Source organism: Trypanosoma cruzi, genomic scaffold, assembly GCF_000209065.1.
Source record: "Trypanosoma cruzi strain CL Brener 1047053517117 genomic scaffold, whole genome shotgun sequence".
Lineage (NCBI taxonomy): Eukaryota > Euglenozoa > Kinetoplastea > Trypanosomatida > Trypanosomatidae > Trypanosoma > Trypanosoma cruzi.
Genome location: NW_001849565.1, coordinates 244,266 through 258,592, shown reverse-complemented (window position 1 = coordinate 258,592; position 14,327 = coordinate 244,266). Strand labels below are relative to the sequence as shown.

The window sequence follows — 14,327 nt, the reverse complement described above, 5'->3', positions numbered from 1 at the left end:
ATGATGCACCCCAAGAAGCGATCGGATGTGTAGACGTTCAAGCAACCTGCCGATAGGTGGAAAGTGTGTCTGGCGCCATTGCGCTTCGGTTTGCCACGCCGTATCTGGGCGCGTTAAATGCCATCTCGCTATCTCTGCACCCCGAGCCCCTCGAGTTGAGAGAATGTACGTGGAGCTCAGTACCGCTCCAATGGCGGTGCTTAATAAGAAGGCATGCACCTGACCTTCACCAAGAAGCTCTCCCATCTGCTCACTGTATCGCCCCACGATTTCCTCTTCCTCATTTGCCTCTCCGTCGTTGCATTTTTCCTTTTTGAACTTCATCCAGTCTGACATAAAAGCGTGCAGGGTATGCAGCAGCTGGTACGTTGTACCAGGGGCTTGCGCGACGAGGTGTGGACAAAACGACTTGCACAGAATCGCTGTGCGCCGAAACCGCGTCCTGGCAACTGTGGCGTTGAATGTCTCCTCCGACACCGCTCCCCACGCAGCCATACCAATCCTCTCTTCCTCCCCAGAGCCATCTTCGCCACTCATGTGTTCTTCTTTCCCGTGAGAATTTCCCTTTTTGATGTCGCATTTCTTGTGCTGCGCTGCACACGCTCGGAAGAACTGCCGCCACGCCGTAAAGTCCCCGCCCTTCGCCGACAATTGCTGGAGAAATACACAAAGGAAGCAGAACCACAATGCGTGTAATTCCTGCAGCAAATCTTCCTCCTCCCCAGCTCCCCCGCTCGTACTTTTCATACTGTCATCATCCTCATCATTATTGTTAGTATCAATATCATCATTATTATTCGTCTCCACACACGCCACTCGCAGACGTTGCGAGAAGAATGCGCTAGCAATCGCCACCGCAGCTGTCTTCACTCCCACCGGAAGCTGTGACGATCCAACATTCGCCGAGGCGACAACCGTGTAGCAATGCAGTATTGTCACGACACGCAAAAAGAAGGTCTCCAGTGGCGCGGGCGTTGGGTCCGCAATAAAAGAATTCACCGAGCGACGCACACACGCGAGAGTCTCTAAACGGCTCGCGTTTTCGGGAACACCGGTGATTTCGATAAGCGAGGCCTCAAATGCCGCCGCCAGGTCTCGCCCTCTACTCTTCCATGTGCCGTTCACCGTATCTTCAGCGTAGAGAAGCGCAATGAGTGTCTCCTCCACACGCTCGTGCAATTGCATGTATACACGGAAAGGAGTACAATGTATTAAAAGAAAAATACAAATAAGTGATACCTTCAATACGCCCTTCCTGATTTACTTGCGCCGCATCCAATGGGAGATACGAGGCCCACAGAGAGCCGTGCATAAAAAGAAAAAGGTAGGGGAGAAATTCACAGGGAAAGCGACATCAACAAAAGGAAATCGTTAAAAAAAAATAATAACAACAACAACAGCAGCAAGAACACAGGCCAAAGATCCATCACCCTCGCCATTGTTGCCGAAAGGAAAATGTGATGGAAGACGCATAAAGCAAAAGTGACGAAACGGAAACACACACACACACACACATACACACACACAGTCACACACATACACACACAGTCACACACAGAGGCAGCAACGCCGTCGCACACATTCAACACCCTTCGTCCGCACTCAAACGCTCCGGCTGTCATTCTTCTTGCTGGTGTCTCTTTCCTACAATGGCCGTTCGGTAATTCTTTTCCTCCATGGTGTTGGATATGTAATTGTCTTCCCTCGTCCTGTTTACTCAAGGCTTCACGTATCGCGTTAGTGATTCATGAAATGTTTGTAATTAATTATATGTGGGGCTGCAAGAAAAAAACCCCTAATCCATCTTTTTGCCTCCTCCGCGGCCATCCAGCACGCCGCATTAACACTCTACTGAAACAGTGAGTTCACCATCACTTCATGTTGTCCGCTCAGCACATACGGCACAGGCAATAAAAATCCCACTAACTTCGGCCGGGGCTCGTAGCAGACTGCCTTGCCTTTGGTTAGTCGATGAAAACCACGCTTGGCAGGCACGTCGTTTGATTTCAGACTGCGTTGTATCTCCTGAAGCTGCTGCTCCAGCTTCGCGACCCCACCACGCTTCACCACTTCACGAAGAAACTCGGCATCGTCATAGATTTCCTCGTCCATGTCTCCCTCCGAAATGTGCAGAGCACGTGCCGCCTTTCCTTCAGCAGTTTGAGACATTTTGTAGTGCTCAGGGTGACCCAAAATTGTCACATGCGATCTGTTTTTCTGCACTTTGGCTCGCAGCCGCGTCTTGCTCTTAAGCACAGAGTGTATTTGTTGCAGTAAAGGCTGTGATACGGTGCGAAGCTTCGCACTGTTGGGTTGCACAAGTTTTGCCCCCCAATACTCGACACAGGCGTCAACGTCGCGCATCATACGTCTGTGAGAAGTGTTGATGTCTTTAAAACTCAATAGGACACCCTCTTTCTGCTTCGCTTGCTTGTCATCTGAGGTAAGAAGATAAAAAACCCCAAGTAGGTCCCGCAGGCACCGCACAACTTCTTCCGTGCCTTGCCTTATCTGTGCCTCATCCGAATTTAAGTAGTCAGGGAGGGAATAATACTGCGGAAATGCCACCGCACGTGCAATAGACGGTTGAAGCTTAATGCGCACACGAAGAAGCTGCGAGTAAACCATCACGTAATGCCTCAGCGCGGCCTGTGCACGCCGTCGCTGCTTTGCGCGCGGATCCTCGCTGTCATCTTCACCTTCTTGCACCTCCTTTGCCACGACTTCCATCTGCGCGTTCCGTAAAGACTCGAGCTGTTCGAGGATGCCATCTTCGTCTCCACCGGCAATATCGTGTCGCCTAGCCCGCTTCTTCGCCTGCTGCGCCTCAAGCCACGCGATGTATGCTTCCTCGGTCTCTGGCTTGCCACCCACACGCTTTCTCTTCTTCCCAAGAGAGTTGTCCTTTATGGCAGTAGAGGCGACGGCGGCAGATGATTCATCATCTTCATTGATTTTGTCTCCGCCTGCTCCGTCCTGTAAAAATCCAAAAAATTCATCTCATCCTCATCTCCGTCGTTCATCTCAAGAGCACCGAAGATATCATCCATCGCGGCCTCAACATTTACTGGAGTGGCGGCGTACGCCCCTGTCGACAGGGAGGCGTCCAATGGACCGCGGCGTCGCAGTTGTTTTCGTCCTTGTTGTGGTCGAGACGTTGGTTCCCGTAGACGGCGTTCGGTCCCGCTTCTCTTTTTCACCGATCCCACCACGTCATCGTCATCATCGTGTTCATCCCCCTCGTGGTAGTCATCAATTTTGGGGTTGTCACAACCGAATTCGTCCCATGCATCCACCTCGTAACGCTCTGCGTCTCCACCGCCTATTTGTTCGTTTACGATGTCACTTATGGACATCTTTTTCCTCCGTCCCGAGAGGCTCCGAGACACTGACATGACTCACGCCCTACCCAGCCCCAATTCTCCTCGTCTAAATGCGTGGTGCCTTTTTAAATTATTTTTAACAAGACCCGCTCCCCGCAATTCTCAAAGAGCAAAAGAAAAAACAAAAAACAAAAAAGAGAAACAAAACAATAAAATACAGAGATGGATGTATCAATTGTCTTCACACGCATGCCATTCACTTCAATGAGCCTCTCAGCGTGTTAGCTTTTTATTATTATTCCTTTTCATTTTCAGTGTTGTTGCCTTCTTTATTCCTCTTCGTTGTTTTGTTAAACGCCCAGTTCAAGGAGCTCCTCCTCCAGCGTCGTTGCCCGACCGCCATTTCGTTTCCTTCTGGCTTTTGCGGCCTCCTGCCGCCCCGAAAGGGTCGGGGGCGCCATCGTCAAAGTCTTCCCTCCATCCTTTTTTCCATCTTCTCCCTCCGTTCTTTCTTCAGCCTCATCCTGGCCGCTATCGTCTCTCTGCTCTTGGGACGCTGTCGCTGCGTGACCTTCACGCTTCAGCGTCGCGCGCAGCGCACACTTCTCCGGCGTGTACTTTTCACGCATCCGCCGCGTGTCAGGCATTCGTCGTAGCCGCGCTGGCACCGTTTCCAGAACACCGCGTTCTTTCAGTTCCTTGTACAAATAGAGACGACGATTGTTGAGGCTGTAGCACCGACCCGCCTTGTCTGTCAGGACACACAGCAGCGGCAGATCGTTGGGTGTCACTTCACAGCGAAGAAACTGATCGAGTGTGCTGGCAATTGTGCGGCCACATGAAAACGTGGGACGAATACGAGAAAAGGTAAAGTAAACGGTGGCAGGGTCTATTTCCACAATCACGTCGTCCTTCACTTTCGCCGGCATCGCAATTCCGTCCCTTCTTCCTCCCCCGAGCAGTAAAGGCCTAAATTAGTATCTCCTAATTGAAGTCAACGGAGCTGTATTGATCTATACCTCCTATTATTCGTACACAAAGCTGCTACTGAGCATCGACGACTGAGAGACAAGTAATATTATAGACACACGCACCAACTCGTCTTTCCTTCTCTTCTTACCCTCTTTGGTTCCTTTTTGAACAAACATAATCGTCATTTATATGTGTTTGCGTGCATGGGTGCGTCAAGAACATCCATTCAATGAAAGTCCAAACACCCTCATTCCAAAAAAGAAAAAAAAAAGGGGAAAAAAAGATACATTTCAGTCAAAAGGCACGACAACAAAACTTTGCTTGCAATATATATGTGTGGGATCTCCTCGATAATCTTATTTTACTTTTTGGTCGTCTTCGCTCATTACTTCTCCACTTTTTACGTATGCCCGAGCGGCACTGCATGCTCTTTTCCTCGTCGTCACTCTCCCCGTCACATGCAGGATGCAGTGTGTGTCAAAATGGATGGGACGGCAAAGTATGGGTTTTCGCGGTGCCACTTGCTTTGTGCCTGCATCCGCAGGTCGTGAGAGACAATCCCAGGCATGCCTTCCTCTCCATCCTCGCCACCCGCACTATCATCATGCTCACTCCCGGCCACGGCGGCCTCCAACATTTTCTCCTCCTCGGCACCATCGCGCTTTGACGCATCCTCGCCCACATCTTTGTTGGGAGTCTCCTTTGACTCTTGCGGCTCCCTCGTCGTTTCCTTCTGAACAGGCAGAAAGACAAATTCACCAAAGTGAAGATTCTTGTCCGTCACTACACCCGCAGACGGTGTCTTCGTGCCTGGCGGCACGTACACCGACTGCGCAAAGGAACAGATGCGTTCCCCCTTTGCGGTTACATCCCCGGGCACCACAGTGGGTGCCGCACGTAGCGGTGGGTAAATAACAGTCGTCGCCATGTGTAGCTGCTTTTCATAATCCATGAGACACCCCGAGCTTCCCCTCGTAGTCCCAACAGCAACCAAAAACTTACTTCCCTCACCCAACTCATCGTCTTTCTCAAGAGACATTGGAGAAGGAAAAAGATTATAGTACGAATCGCGAAAATACACCTCCTCCAAGTCCAACACCCGCTCCGTCGCCGTTGTATTCATGCCATCTAGAGAAGGTGCCGTTGCATTATCCGCAGCCACGTCTTCTTCTGCCACATCCTCCAGGTTTACCGGCAATGCGGGTACCAACTCGCGTTTTAACGATAAGAAACGCACGTCACGGAGACGTCGGACATCCATTGTAGCCACACGACGATCGTCAAGAAGACTCAGCCTTGAAAAGCTGTCAACGAAGCGCACAAAGACGTCCGTATTTGTGTGTGTGCAAACTGTTTCTTCTGGAATTTCCCCCACCACACGTAGTTGTCTTAGGGGATGCGGCACGATATCCGGTGGCGGCGTTGGCACCGTAAAGAGTGATGGGAGTGCGGGGAGTTGTCGCACCTCGCCCACCCCGATAACAGTTGTAGTGGATAATCGCCCACTACGTGCCGCTCCACCTCGATCTTTTGTTTTTCGCACCGGTGGGTACGCTTGACCCCAAATTCGCTCTGCCGCAATCTCTTTGGCGAGAGGTATTGCCGAGCCACTCAGCTCTTGAACGTATGAGAGTAGAATCAAATCGTAAATTTCTGTTAGGCAGTGCTGCACCACGGCAGAGAGCCGCGCCTCCCCCACCCCATTGATCTCCACAAAGCAGGAGGAGTCATAGAGTTGTGGTTCAAGACCCCAGAGCGTGACGTGCAGTTCCCCAATAAGAGCTTCCACTACATCGGCCTTTATCTTCCCTGTGCCCAACTTCTCTCGTACACCAATAGGCAGCAGTTCACTGACGTGAAGGGTATCGAACATAAACTCCAGGGTCACATTCATCTCACAGGCATCTCGGAAACAATTAAAGGAGTAGGCATTCTGACTGTACGCCCACTGCCTATCGGGGAAGAGGACCATCATTCGATTGGAGAGATGATTTCCCCAAGAATTATCTCCAATGTACTCCAGTCGCTCAAAAGCCACACGACGACGGTGGTGCATCTGTTGCGAGACAGCATCAAAGGTGTCAGGGGCTTGAGCTGCGAGTGAAAGATCAAGAACATTCAACTCCTTAAGCAAGGACAACAGCTTGGCTAGGACTTCGCTGCGCTGGTTCACACTCCATCGTGGTGATACAAGCTCCGGAATACGCTGGAACATGGACTCACGGTAAAGGATGTCTGACCAAACGAGGTAGATATCATCAATCGGATAGCCCCGTATGGCCAGTAACGCCAAACTATCCAACACCACTTCACGACAGGCATGATTGGTGTGGCTCGCGCGGTACGCCAGCACAACATGTGACTTTGGCGTCGTCTGTGACTCCTCCATACAGAGGCGGCAGTAATTCTTTGCCTCCTCCTTAAAGAAAAGCGCCTCTGCTGCGGCAACGGAGCGCAAAGAACGTAGCGGCTGTGCTCCATTCTCTTTCGTTGCCGCCGGCGCCGTCGTGTCATCGGCCAAAAAGCTCACGTAGTTGGCAAGTACATCCCCAGTGCTGGCAGCGGATGACGATGACGATGACGATGGCGAGACACCGCTGTTCCCGCTCCCGGCGGACGACGTAAAGCCAATCGTAACGCCACGGCGCGTGTAAGACTGCGAGTGCGCTACTTCAACCCGCTCAAGTGCTAAACGGAAAGTGGAAGTGCTAAAATGTCGGCACAGACGCCACGTCACCTGCCACTCGCTCCACAGCAGGCCACGAGAACGCACACATGACCCAACCAGCCGCATTTTTCTCTTCCCCCTCCTCCTCTCTCTCTCTTTTTGCAGGAGCAAAAAACCAACAAGAAAAAAGATAGGGTATGGACGGTCAGAGACAAAATTCCTTTTCTTCTGCTCGATGGCGGCCCATTGCAGTGTGAGAAATGCATCAAAAAAAAAATGTAAAGAAAAAGTAATAATAATAATAAAAATGCGCGTGAATGACGCCACACAACAAGGATGCCTATAAATATATATATATATATTGTGAAGAATTCTCCAGGAAAGCTTATGTGCATTTAGCATCATGACCAATTGCCCCATCTTCAAAAGAAGGTTGAAGAACTGCAAACAAGAAAAACAAACAGTAACAAAACTGATGACCCTCCGGAGAAACACGTTCAGTAACGTGAAGCCCTCAGTCGTCGTCGTCGTCGCTGTCAGCAAAAAAAGCATGCATGTCCTCCACAGTGCCGCTGGCATCTTTTGCTCCAACCAACTCCTCCTCTTCTTCTTCTCTTTCTTTGCGCTCCTCTCCTTCCTCATCTTCTTCCCCTCCGGACGCCGCCTTCCCGTCCGCATCCATCGGCATACCCGTGACGCCACTCGTCCAGTGACTAGACGAAATTGACAGCACGCCGCCTGCGGTGTAGTTTTCGCCGACCCCCGTCTCGTCATGGGCTTTGTGCATTTTACCGTTGGGGTCGGCTTCCACCGCCAGTCCACGGTACAGCTCATTAAACTTAAAAAACACATCGGCGCGGTTCTCAAGCCTGGGCACAAAAGACGTCAAAAATGGATACGGCAGCTCCGCTGGACGGGGACGCAATGACATACAATAAGTGCAGCGCACAACTGCATTTTGTTCCTTGGTGCTGAGGTCCACCCTCACGGTGTTCTTCATGCAACACACGGGACAGTCAAATTTGGTTAGGCAATGCAGTGAGCGCTGGTGCCTTGAGGCTGCCGCATAGTGCAGATTTCTCTTCCTCTTGTCACCCTCCTTCTTGGCGTCCTTCTGCATTTTCTCCTTCAGAAAAAAACGGCTATGACGTGACAGACGCGGTGCCGTAGATGAGGCACCGCCACCGTTTCCTTCTTCTGTTGACGGCATATCGGTGAGGTCACCAAAAAAAGTCCAGGGCGACGAGACACGGAGATGGGCTTCCCTGACAACAATTCCCCTTCTTCAGCTACGTTTCTATGCTCTATCCTTCCCTTGGCACCAACACACAGAAAAAAGACACACGCGGGCAGGAATATTTAAAAAAGAGAGTAAAAGATCAGTCCCACCTCCCTTAAACAGCACCAACAACTCATGACAGAACAAACGTGTGGGAGGCAGCAAAAAAAAAAACAAAAAAAAAAACACAGAGCGACACCAAAAACTTTTTCCTTTAAGATGCGGGGAATTCACGGATGCAGTCGGGAGGCAACAAATTCGACGTAAACACAACCGGCCTTTGTCCTTCCATTGGGGGGTGGTGGTGGTGGAGGCGCATTGCGCATCTGTGCGTGAGGTACTCTGCCTCCTCGATCCTTGCGCATGACGTAGAGCGATGAAGAAAACACCGGGTAAAATCATTTCGTCAGCGTCCGACGCAAAACAAAACAAAACAAAAAAAGGTCCCAACACCACAAGAACAGCATTCACAACAATAAAAAGTATCAAGGCTACCGTTCTCCCCATATATATATGTTTCTCAATTGGTGTCCAGAAGGTTCTTTACAATTATCATCTTGGTAAAGCCATCATACCTCAATAATCGCAAAGGCAACAACAACAACAGGCAACACAACCATACACAATAAATAACAGCTGCTAATTTGTATAATATGCCCTCCTCTCGGTTTACTTAAAGCGCAATACCACCTTCTACATCTTCTCCATACTCTGCGGATGCCTCCTCCGGTGCGAAGAACTGCAAGCCATTCTCCTCATCCTCTTCCTCCTCCTCAAGCTCGATACGATGCATTGCGGCCACGTCCTCACTCCGTGACGTCGGCGCTGCCCCCGTCACTGCTGTCGTACGTGCCGCTCCTTTCGGCACAAACTGCACAAGACCTGTTTTCGCTGTTGTCGTGTTGGTATCAATTTGATGTTCTTCCAGAAAATCGCGGTCCTGCCGCATAAGCTCCTCGCGAAAGCGGAAGAAGACATCAACAGGCTTTTCAAGCGGAAGAAACGGAAACTCCTTTCCGGCCCCGGCGCGACAGGAACGGCAATGCAGTCTGGCAGAGCCACTACTCCGCACGAGTCGCACGGCAATGGAGTTCTTTGCGTCGCAGAGCGGGCAATCAAAACGCGCCGGTATTTTGTACTTGCTCTCCTTCTTGATGGGGACGGCGGTCTTCTTCTTTTTCCCTCCCATGAGTTCGACAACAAGACCTATTCACAAATATGACTGTACTGCCCACGGACCAGAAAACAACAATTAACTGCCTGCTAATAACAAAAAAAAAAAAGCGGCCTACAACAATAACAGAGGCAAACACACACACACAAACACGCAAAGATACACAGAAGTAAAACCGCAGGATCCCAAATTTATTCTTCTTCAACAATGCGCATGTGTAATGCAAGGGGAAGAAAAAATAAAAAAGGCAGAGAAGAAAGAGCAAAGAAATTGGCCTTAGGAAGGCAGAGGGGAAAAGAAACTGTTTGTGTGAATATGGGCCACAAGAAGTTAATACTCCCTTCCACTTTTTATATATGGAGATTTTGTGCATGCAGTCGTAGTGGGATCCGGTTGCCACAAACAAAACAACAACAACCAACAAGGAACATATATGTACACATTATATATATTATATATCCCTTCATTCTCTCTTTTTCTTCGTGTTTCTTCTGCTTATAAATACCTTTTTTTTTTTTTTTTTAATACTTTCTTTCCCTTTTTCATTTTTATTTTTCATGTCACCATTTTTTTTTTTTAATATGTTTGCTTTAATCGCTTCTAAAAGAAACGCCACAATTTTCCACCACCATCACCACCACCACCAGCAGCAGCAGCAGCATCAGCAGAGAACGGCATATATACACATATGTCGGGTTATATATGCCTGCCCGTTGAATACCCTCCTTCCATGCATCATTCATTCATGACTTGCGCTCCTTCTTCACAGAGGGCGCATGAATTGTCGATTCACTGCCTGTTGCAGCTGTCCGCTTTTTCGTCATCCTCTCTTTTTGGCTGCTTTCAATTGCAGATGACCAATGCGTCGCCAGTCGTGCCTGTGTCTTCTTCAGATATCCATCTGCTTCCTCCACCAATAGAAGTGCCCTGTCTTTTGCGGTTGCGTCCTCCCTGGTTCCACCACCAGCGGCGGTTGTGGCGGGGACTGCCGCATTTGGAGGTTTGTCAAACATGAAGAAATGGCGTTCGTATAGTACGGGTTGACGGCGTGAAACAGCAGCGCTGAGGGCTTTAAAAACGGCAACTTCACCATCTTTTTGGGTTCCACTTGGTCCATTCTTCTGTAGGAGAAGATGCAAATGGCCTGCTCGCATGGCCCGTGCTGTACGACCAGCGCGGTGAACATACTGCGCAAGCGTCTCCGGCGGGTTGTACATAATGACATGGCCCACGTTAGGTACGTCCACCCCCCGCATCAAAGCATCCGACGCGACGATGCATGCATCTGGTGACGATTTAAGAAGCGCACGCCGCCGTTCACTCTCGGTCGAAAGGGTCGTGAACTCCGTCGCCTTTAAGCCAGCAGAAAGAAGAAAATGACCCATAACACGCGCCTCCTCCGCTGTACGACAAAAGACAAGGATGCGTTTACCGGCATCGTCGCTGCACGACGGATATTCGCTAGGCGATGAAATAGTTACTGTAGACGCATGTCGCTTATGACGTCGATAACCAAGAGCACGGAATTCCACCTCGTTCTCTTCGTCTCTCAAAATACCATCTTCTTCTGGATTCACGCCATGCCTATCATCACCGGCAGAAGCATCGCCATTGACGTCATTGCCTTTGTTTTTGTTTCCACGCGGCGAGATGGTCCCTGCCGGTGCGCAGCCCGTACTTTGCTTCGCAATAATGGCTCGGACGAGTTTCAACAAAACAGCATGGCGGTACCAGTCTTCCACAAAAACGACATGTTCCTGCAGTTTTGGAGGAAGTGCAAAGGAAGTACGTACCAGTTGTTGGCGTGAAATGGGCAAAGCTGCCACTGGATCATCGTTTTCTTCATCGCTATCTTGTTGCCCCTTGTCCCCATCCTTGGCGCCGCGACGCTTCTTCCCTCTTTTACTCGTGTCATTGGTCAATGGGAGCGGCTCACCCTCATCACCCCGGTGAATGTCACTGCCAAAACTATCCAACGCAAAGTGACGACAGTTCCGTAGCCGCACTTCCGAGATGCGAGCAATGTGCGAGGAAAGGGTCGCAGAACAGAGCATCTTGTGTAGATTGTACGTCAACTGCACAAGGCGACGCGTTCCACCCACACTCCCTACACGCGTCACCTGTTCCCCTTCAAAGCGCTCCACCACTTTTGCTACAAAATTGGAAAAATTCCCGGCAAGGACTTGATCCGCCTCATCAATAACCAGAAAACGCAGGTCGGCAAGAGAGAGTCCAGGCGTACCGTCAAGATGTCGCAGCAGACGCTGTGGCGTCGCGACCAAAATATCAACACGGGAGTAGTAACGCAGCCAAGAGGATGCCCGCGCAACATCATCACTGGTGGAATCATCAACAGCGGCATCATGATCACAGTCACCGTACACATCACCAGCGCTGGGCTTTTCTGCATCACCTGGGAGAGGCATGCTGTTTACGACGGTGACGGAGCGCACAATGGATTCTGCTTCTTCCTTCACACTAATGTCCCCTTTGCAGAGCGATTCCACAGCGATGGATGTGCCACGGGTAAGTTGCTGCAATTCGCGAAATACTTGCATGCCAAGAGCTTTCGTTGGCACCAGCACCAATGCCCGGAGGCATGTGTGGTCCACACCCTTCTTGCAATCTGTAACCAGGTGCAGCATGGGCAGCAGGTAGCAGAGTGTTTTTCCACTGCCAGTGGGGGCGGTGAGACAAAAATCCATAGGAATCCCGCTCAATAACGCACGCTGAACTACTGGGATCACGGCCTGTTGCACTGGCAACGGTTTCTCGTAGTTTAACTGCTGCTGCAGAGTGTTGAAAAGCCATGCATTACTCTCCCCAATGCATTTGTCCCACCCATCTGTCATCGCCCAATAACACCGTCCCGTCCCCCTCCCGGCAGTGCGGTCCCCTTTAATTTCCGTTAGATCGCTGCCGCTATTACCCTCTGCCTGCCTTGTTACCGGCACACACCCAATGGTGCCAACGAAGTACGGCGTTTACAAGAGAGAATGAAAAAAAGAGTCAAAAAAAAAAAAAAAAAAGGGTGAGGCAGTTCAGGTAAGTGGCATACACGCACGCACACAAAAAAAATCATTTCCACAACAATCCACGCACCTCATGGTTGAGCAGTTTTCCCCTCCCCAGAACATCAGTCCCTCACCTGTCTTCCACTGTGTTCGTCAGTGCTTACCATATGATGGCTTCTTCTCATTGTTCAATGTGGCAAACTCGCTTTACTTCATCTTATTCTCCGCCCCTCACCGTCTTCTTTTTTCTGTGCTTCCCTTTCCTCTGTGCCTACACACTACAAATGCGCAAAGTGGTACTCATCAACCAACTTCTCAAAGACAAAAAGATTCTTCTCCGATGCGAGTCGTAGAAGAGTCCGTCGGCACCCGTCATCCGTCCCAACCGGCCGCTTGACAGCCATGAAGTGCAACCGCTGGTGCGCCAAACGCACCGCCTGACCCACGTCGCTATTGCCGCACATTTTTGTATAAAGCGGGCTGCTAAAGAAATCCCGCATGAGCGCGCGTTCTGTGATTGTCTTCCCTGTAGCCGTCTCGTGCACCGTCAACAGTGCGGCTACTCTAGCCCCCACGTCATTTGCCTTCTTCGAAAGGAGTAGGCCGTCAAAAACCACCGCGGATATGGGCAACTTGCGTGAAAACACTGGCACGTCGCGTTCCTCCGGTAAAATGTGTTCCGCAAAAAATTCGCACACGGCCTGTCGATCTGCACAGCCATTCGCGAGACGATGCGTCAGGCCCTGTGGGTCCCTGCGGTCCTCAATTGTGAAGGGGGAATTGGCACTTGCACATATACCTTGCATTGCTGCAAATGCCTCGATGTCTGTGCAGAGCAGTGGAAGAAGCTTGTAGTGAAAGTGCGGCTGATGAATCGCCTTCAGTTTCTCAAAGTCTGTCACAATGACATCACGTGGCAGACGTGACGATAAGGAGGAGGTGGCAGCCATGTGAGTCATAAGCACAATGCGCCGAAGTTTGTAACCACTAAAGACTTCATCAAAGACATTCTCGCGGGTAACGTCTCCAGAGACTTGATGGATTAACAACGGAATCATGTGCTTGTGACGCTTCTTAATAAGCGATGCGTACACATCGCGTTGCATTCTCTCTATTTACCTCAGATCACAACCTCCTTCACCACAACCCTCGTGTGTAAAGCAGAAAAAAGAAAAAAAAACAAAAAAACAATGTATAAATGCAGGTATAAATATATCAAAATTGTGTGCCGCAAAAAAAAACGGTCCCCAGAACTAGGACACATCTATGAATACCTCCACGCAATCTCCTTCCCTTTCTTACTCACTTCCTTTCATGTTTTCTCCAGCATACACAAAGACACAGAGAAGCACGCCACAGAATAAAAGTGTAGGTGGTTGCATGCATGTATGTATACGTGTGTATTTGTGCATCAAAGCAAATAAAAGGTGGATATGTATGTATGTGCTGAGCCAAAACCATAGGAACACCATCATAACCACCTTCTCCATGAAACATACTCCCTTTCCCCCCCTCCAAACACATACACACAAACACACACAAACAAACAATTGTTATTTCACTCCTTCTCCTCCTTTTAAATATCGCCTCACTTTTTATTTACCCGCACCCCACTTTCTCTATAAAGATACAACTTACTACATTGAGACATGTGGAAAAAGCGCCTATTTGTGTGTGCGTATGTGTGTAACAAATTCATGTGCACTTCATGAGAATAACAAATACAAGAAAAACAAAAGAAATAAAGACACCATCTTGTTCTATGTATAGATGTTAAGTGACATCATCATCATCATCATCATCACCGTTGCTCCTTTTATTCCAACGTAAAAAGCAGCAACACCATTCGCCTCGGATAAAATCGTTTCATGATGCAAACCAGCAACAAAAAAGCGGA

At 49.7% G+C, this 14,327-nt stretch overlaps 7 protein-coding genes and 1 pseudogene across 7 annotated transcripts, besides 11 other annotated features; all 8 read right to left on the bottom strand.

Moving 5' to 3' along the window:
• Positions 1-1,185, bottom strand: Tc00.1047053504247.79 (hypothetical protein, conserved; the record flags this gene model as incomplete). Its single annotated transcript, XM_802816.1, has 1 exon — positions 1-1,185. A coding segment is annotated over one exon (1,185 nt), but the record flags the coding sequence as incomplete, so codon positions are not given.
• Positions 1-14,327: a sequence feature (heterozygous, Esmeraldo-like haplotype).
• Positions 752-797: a microsatellite.
• Positions 1,497-1,557: a microsatellite.
• Tc00.1047053504247.70 lies at positions 1,849-3,396 on the bottom strand (annotated as a pseudogene).
• Positions 3,674-4,252, bottom strand: Tc00.1047053504247.50 (hypothetical protein, conserved; the record flags this gene model as incomplete). The annotated part of the gene is made up of 1 exon (XM_802815.1): positions 3,674-4,252. The coding sequence occupies one exon, from the start codon at positions 4,250-4,252 to the stop codon at positions 3,674-3,676; it is 579 nt and encodes a 192-aa protein (XP_807908.1).
• On the bottom strand, positions 4,750-7,089 carry Tc00.1047053504247.40 (RNA editing complex protein MP90, putative; the record flags this gene model as incomplete). Its single annotated transcript, XM_802814.1, has 1 exon — positions 4,750-7,089. One exon carries the CDS (start codon positions 7,087-7,089, stop codon positions 4,750-4,752), a length of 2,340 nt encoding a protein of 779 aa, XP_807907.1.
• Positions 7,231-7,272: a sequence feature (AT_rich).
• Positions 7,305-7,326: a sequence feature (AT_rich).
• Tc00.1047053504247.34 (hypothetical protein, conserved) lies at positions 7,478-8,173 on the bottom strand (the record flags this gene model as incomplete). Its single annotated transcript, XM_802817.1, has 1 exon — positions 7,478-8,173. One exon carries the CDS (start codon positions 8,171-8,173, stop codon positions 7,478-7,480), a length of 696 nt encoding a protein of 231 aa, XP_807910.1.
• Positions 7,560-7,618: a sequence feature (GA-rich).
• Positions 8,403-8,448: a sequence feature (T-rich).
• Positions 8,662-8,681: a microsatellite.
• Tc00.1047053504247.30 (hypothetical protein, conserved) lies at positions 8,916-9,431 on the bottom strand (the record flags this gene model as incomplete). The annotated part of the gene is made up of 1 exon (XM_802813.1): positions 8,916-9,431. One exon carries the CDS (start codon positions 9,429-9,431, stop codon positions 8,916-8,918), a length of 516 nt encoding a protein of 171 aa, XP_807906.1.
• Positions 9,923-9,994: a sequence feature (A-rich).
• Positions 10,039-10,062: a microsatellite.
• Tc00.1047053504247.20 (ATP-dependent RNA helicase, putative) lies at positions 10,160-12,268 on the bottom strand (the record flags this gene model as incomplete). The annotated part of the gene is made up of 1 exon (XM_802812.1): positions 10,160-12,268. The coding sequence occupies one exon, from the start codon at positions 12,266-12,268 to the stop codon at positions 10,160-10,162; it is 2,109 nt and encodes a 702-aa protein (XP_807905.1).
• Positions 12,709-13,536, bottom strand: Tc00.1047053504247.10 (hypothetical protein, conserved; the record flags this gene model as incomplete). Its single annotated transcript, XM_802811.1, has 1 exon — positions 12,709-13,536. One exon carries the CDS (start codon positions 13,534-13,536, stop codon positions 12,709-12,711), a length of 828 nt encoding a protein of 275 aa, XP_807904.1.
• Positions 14,212-14,234: a microsatellite.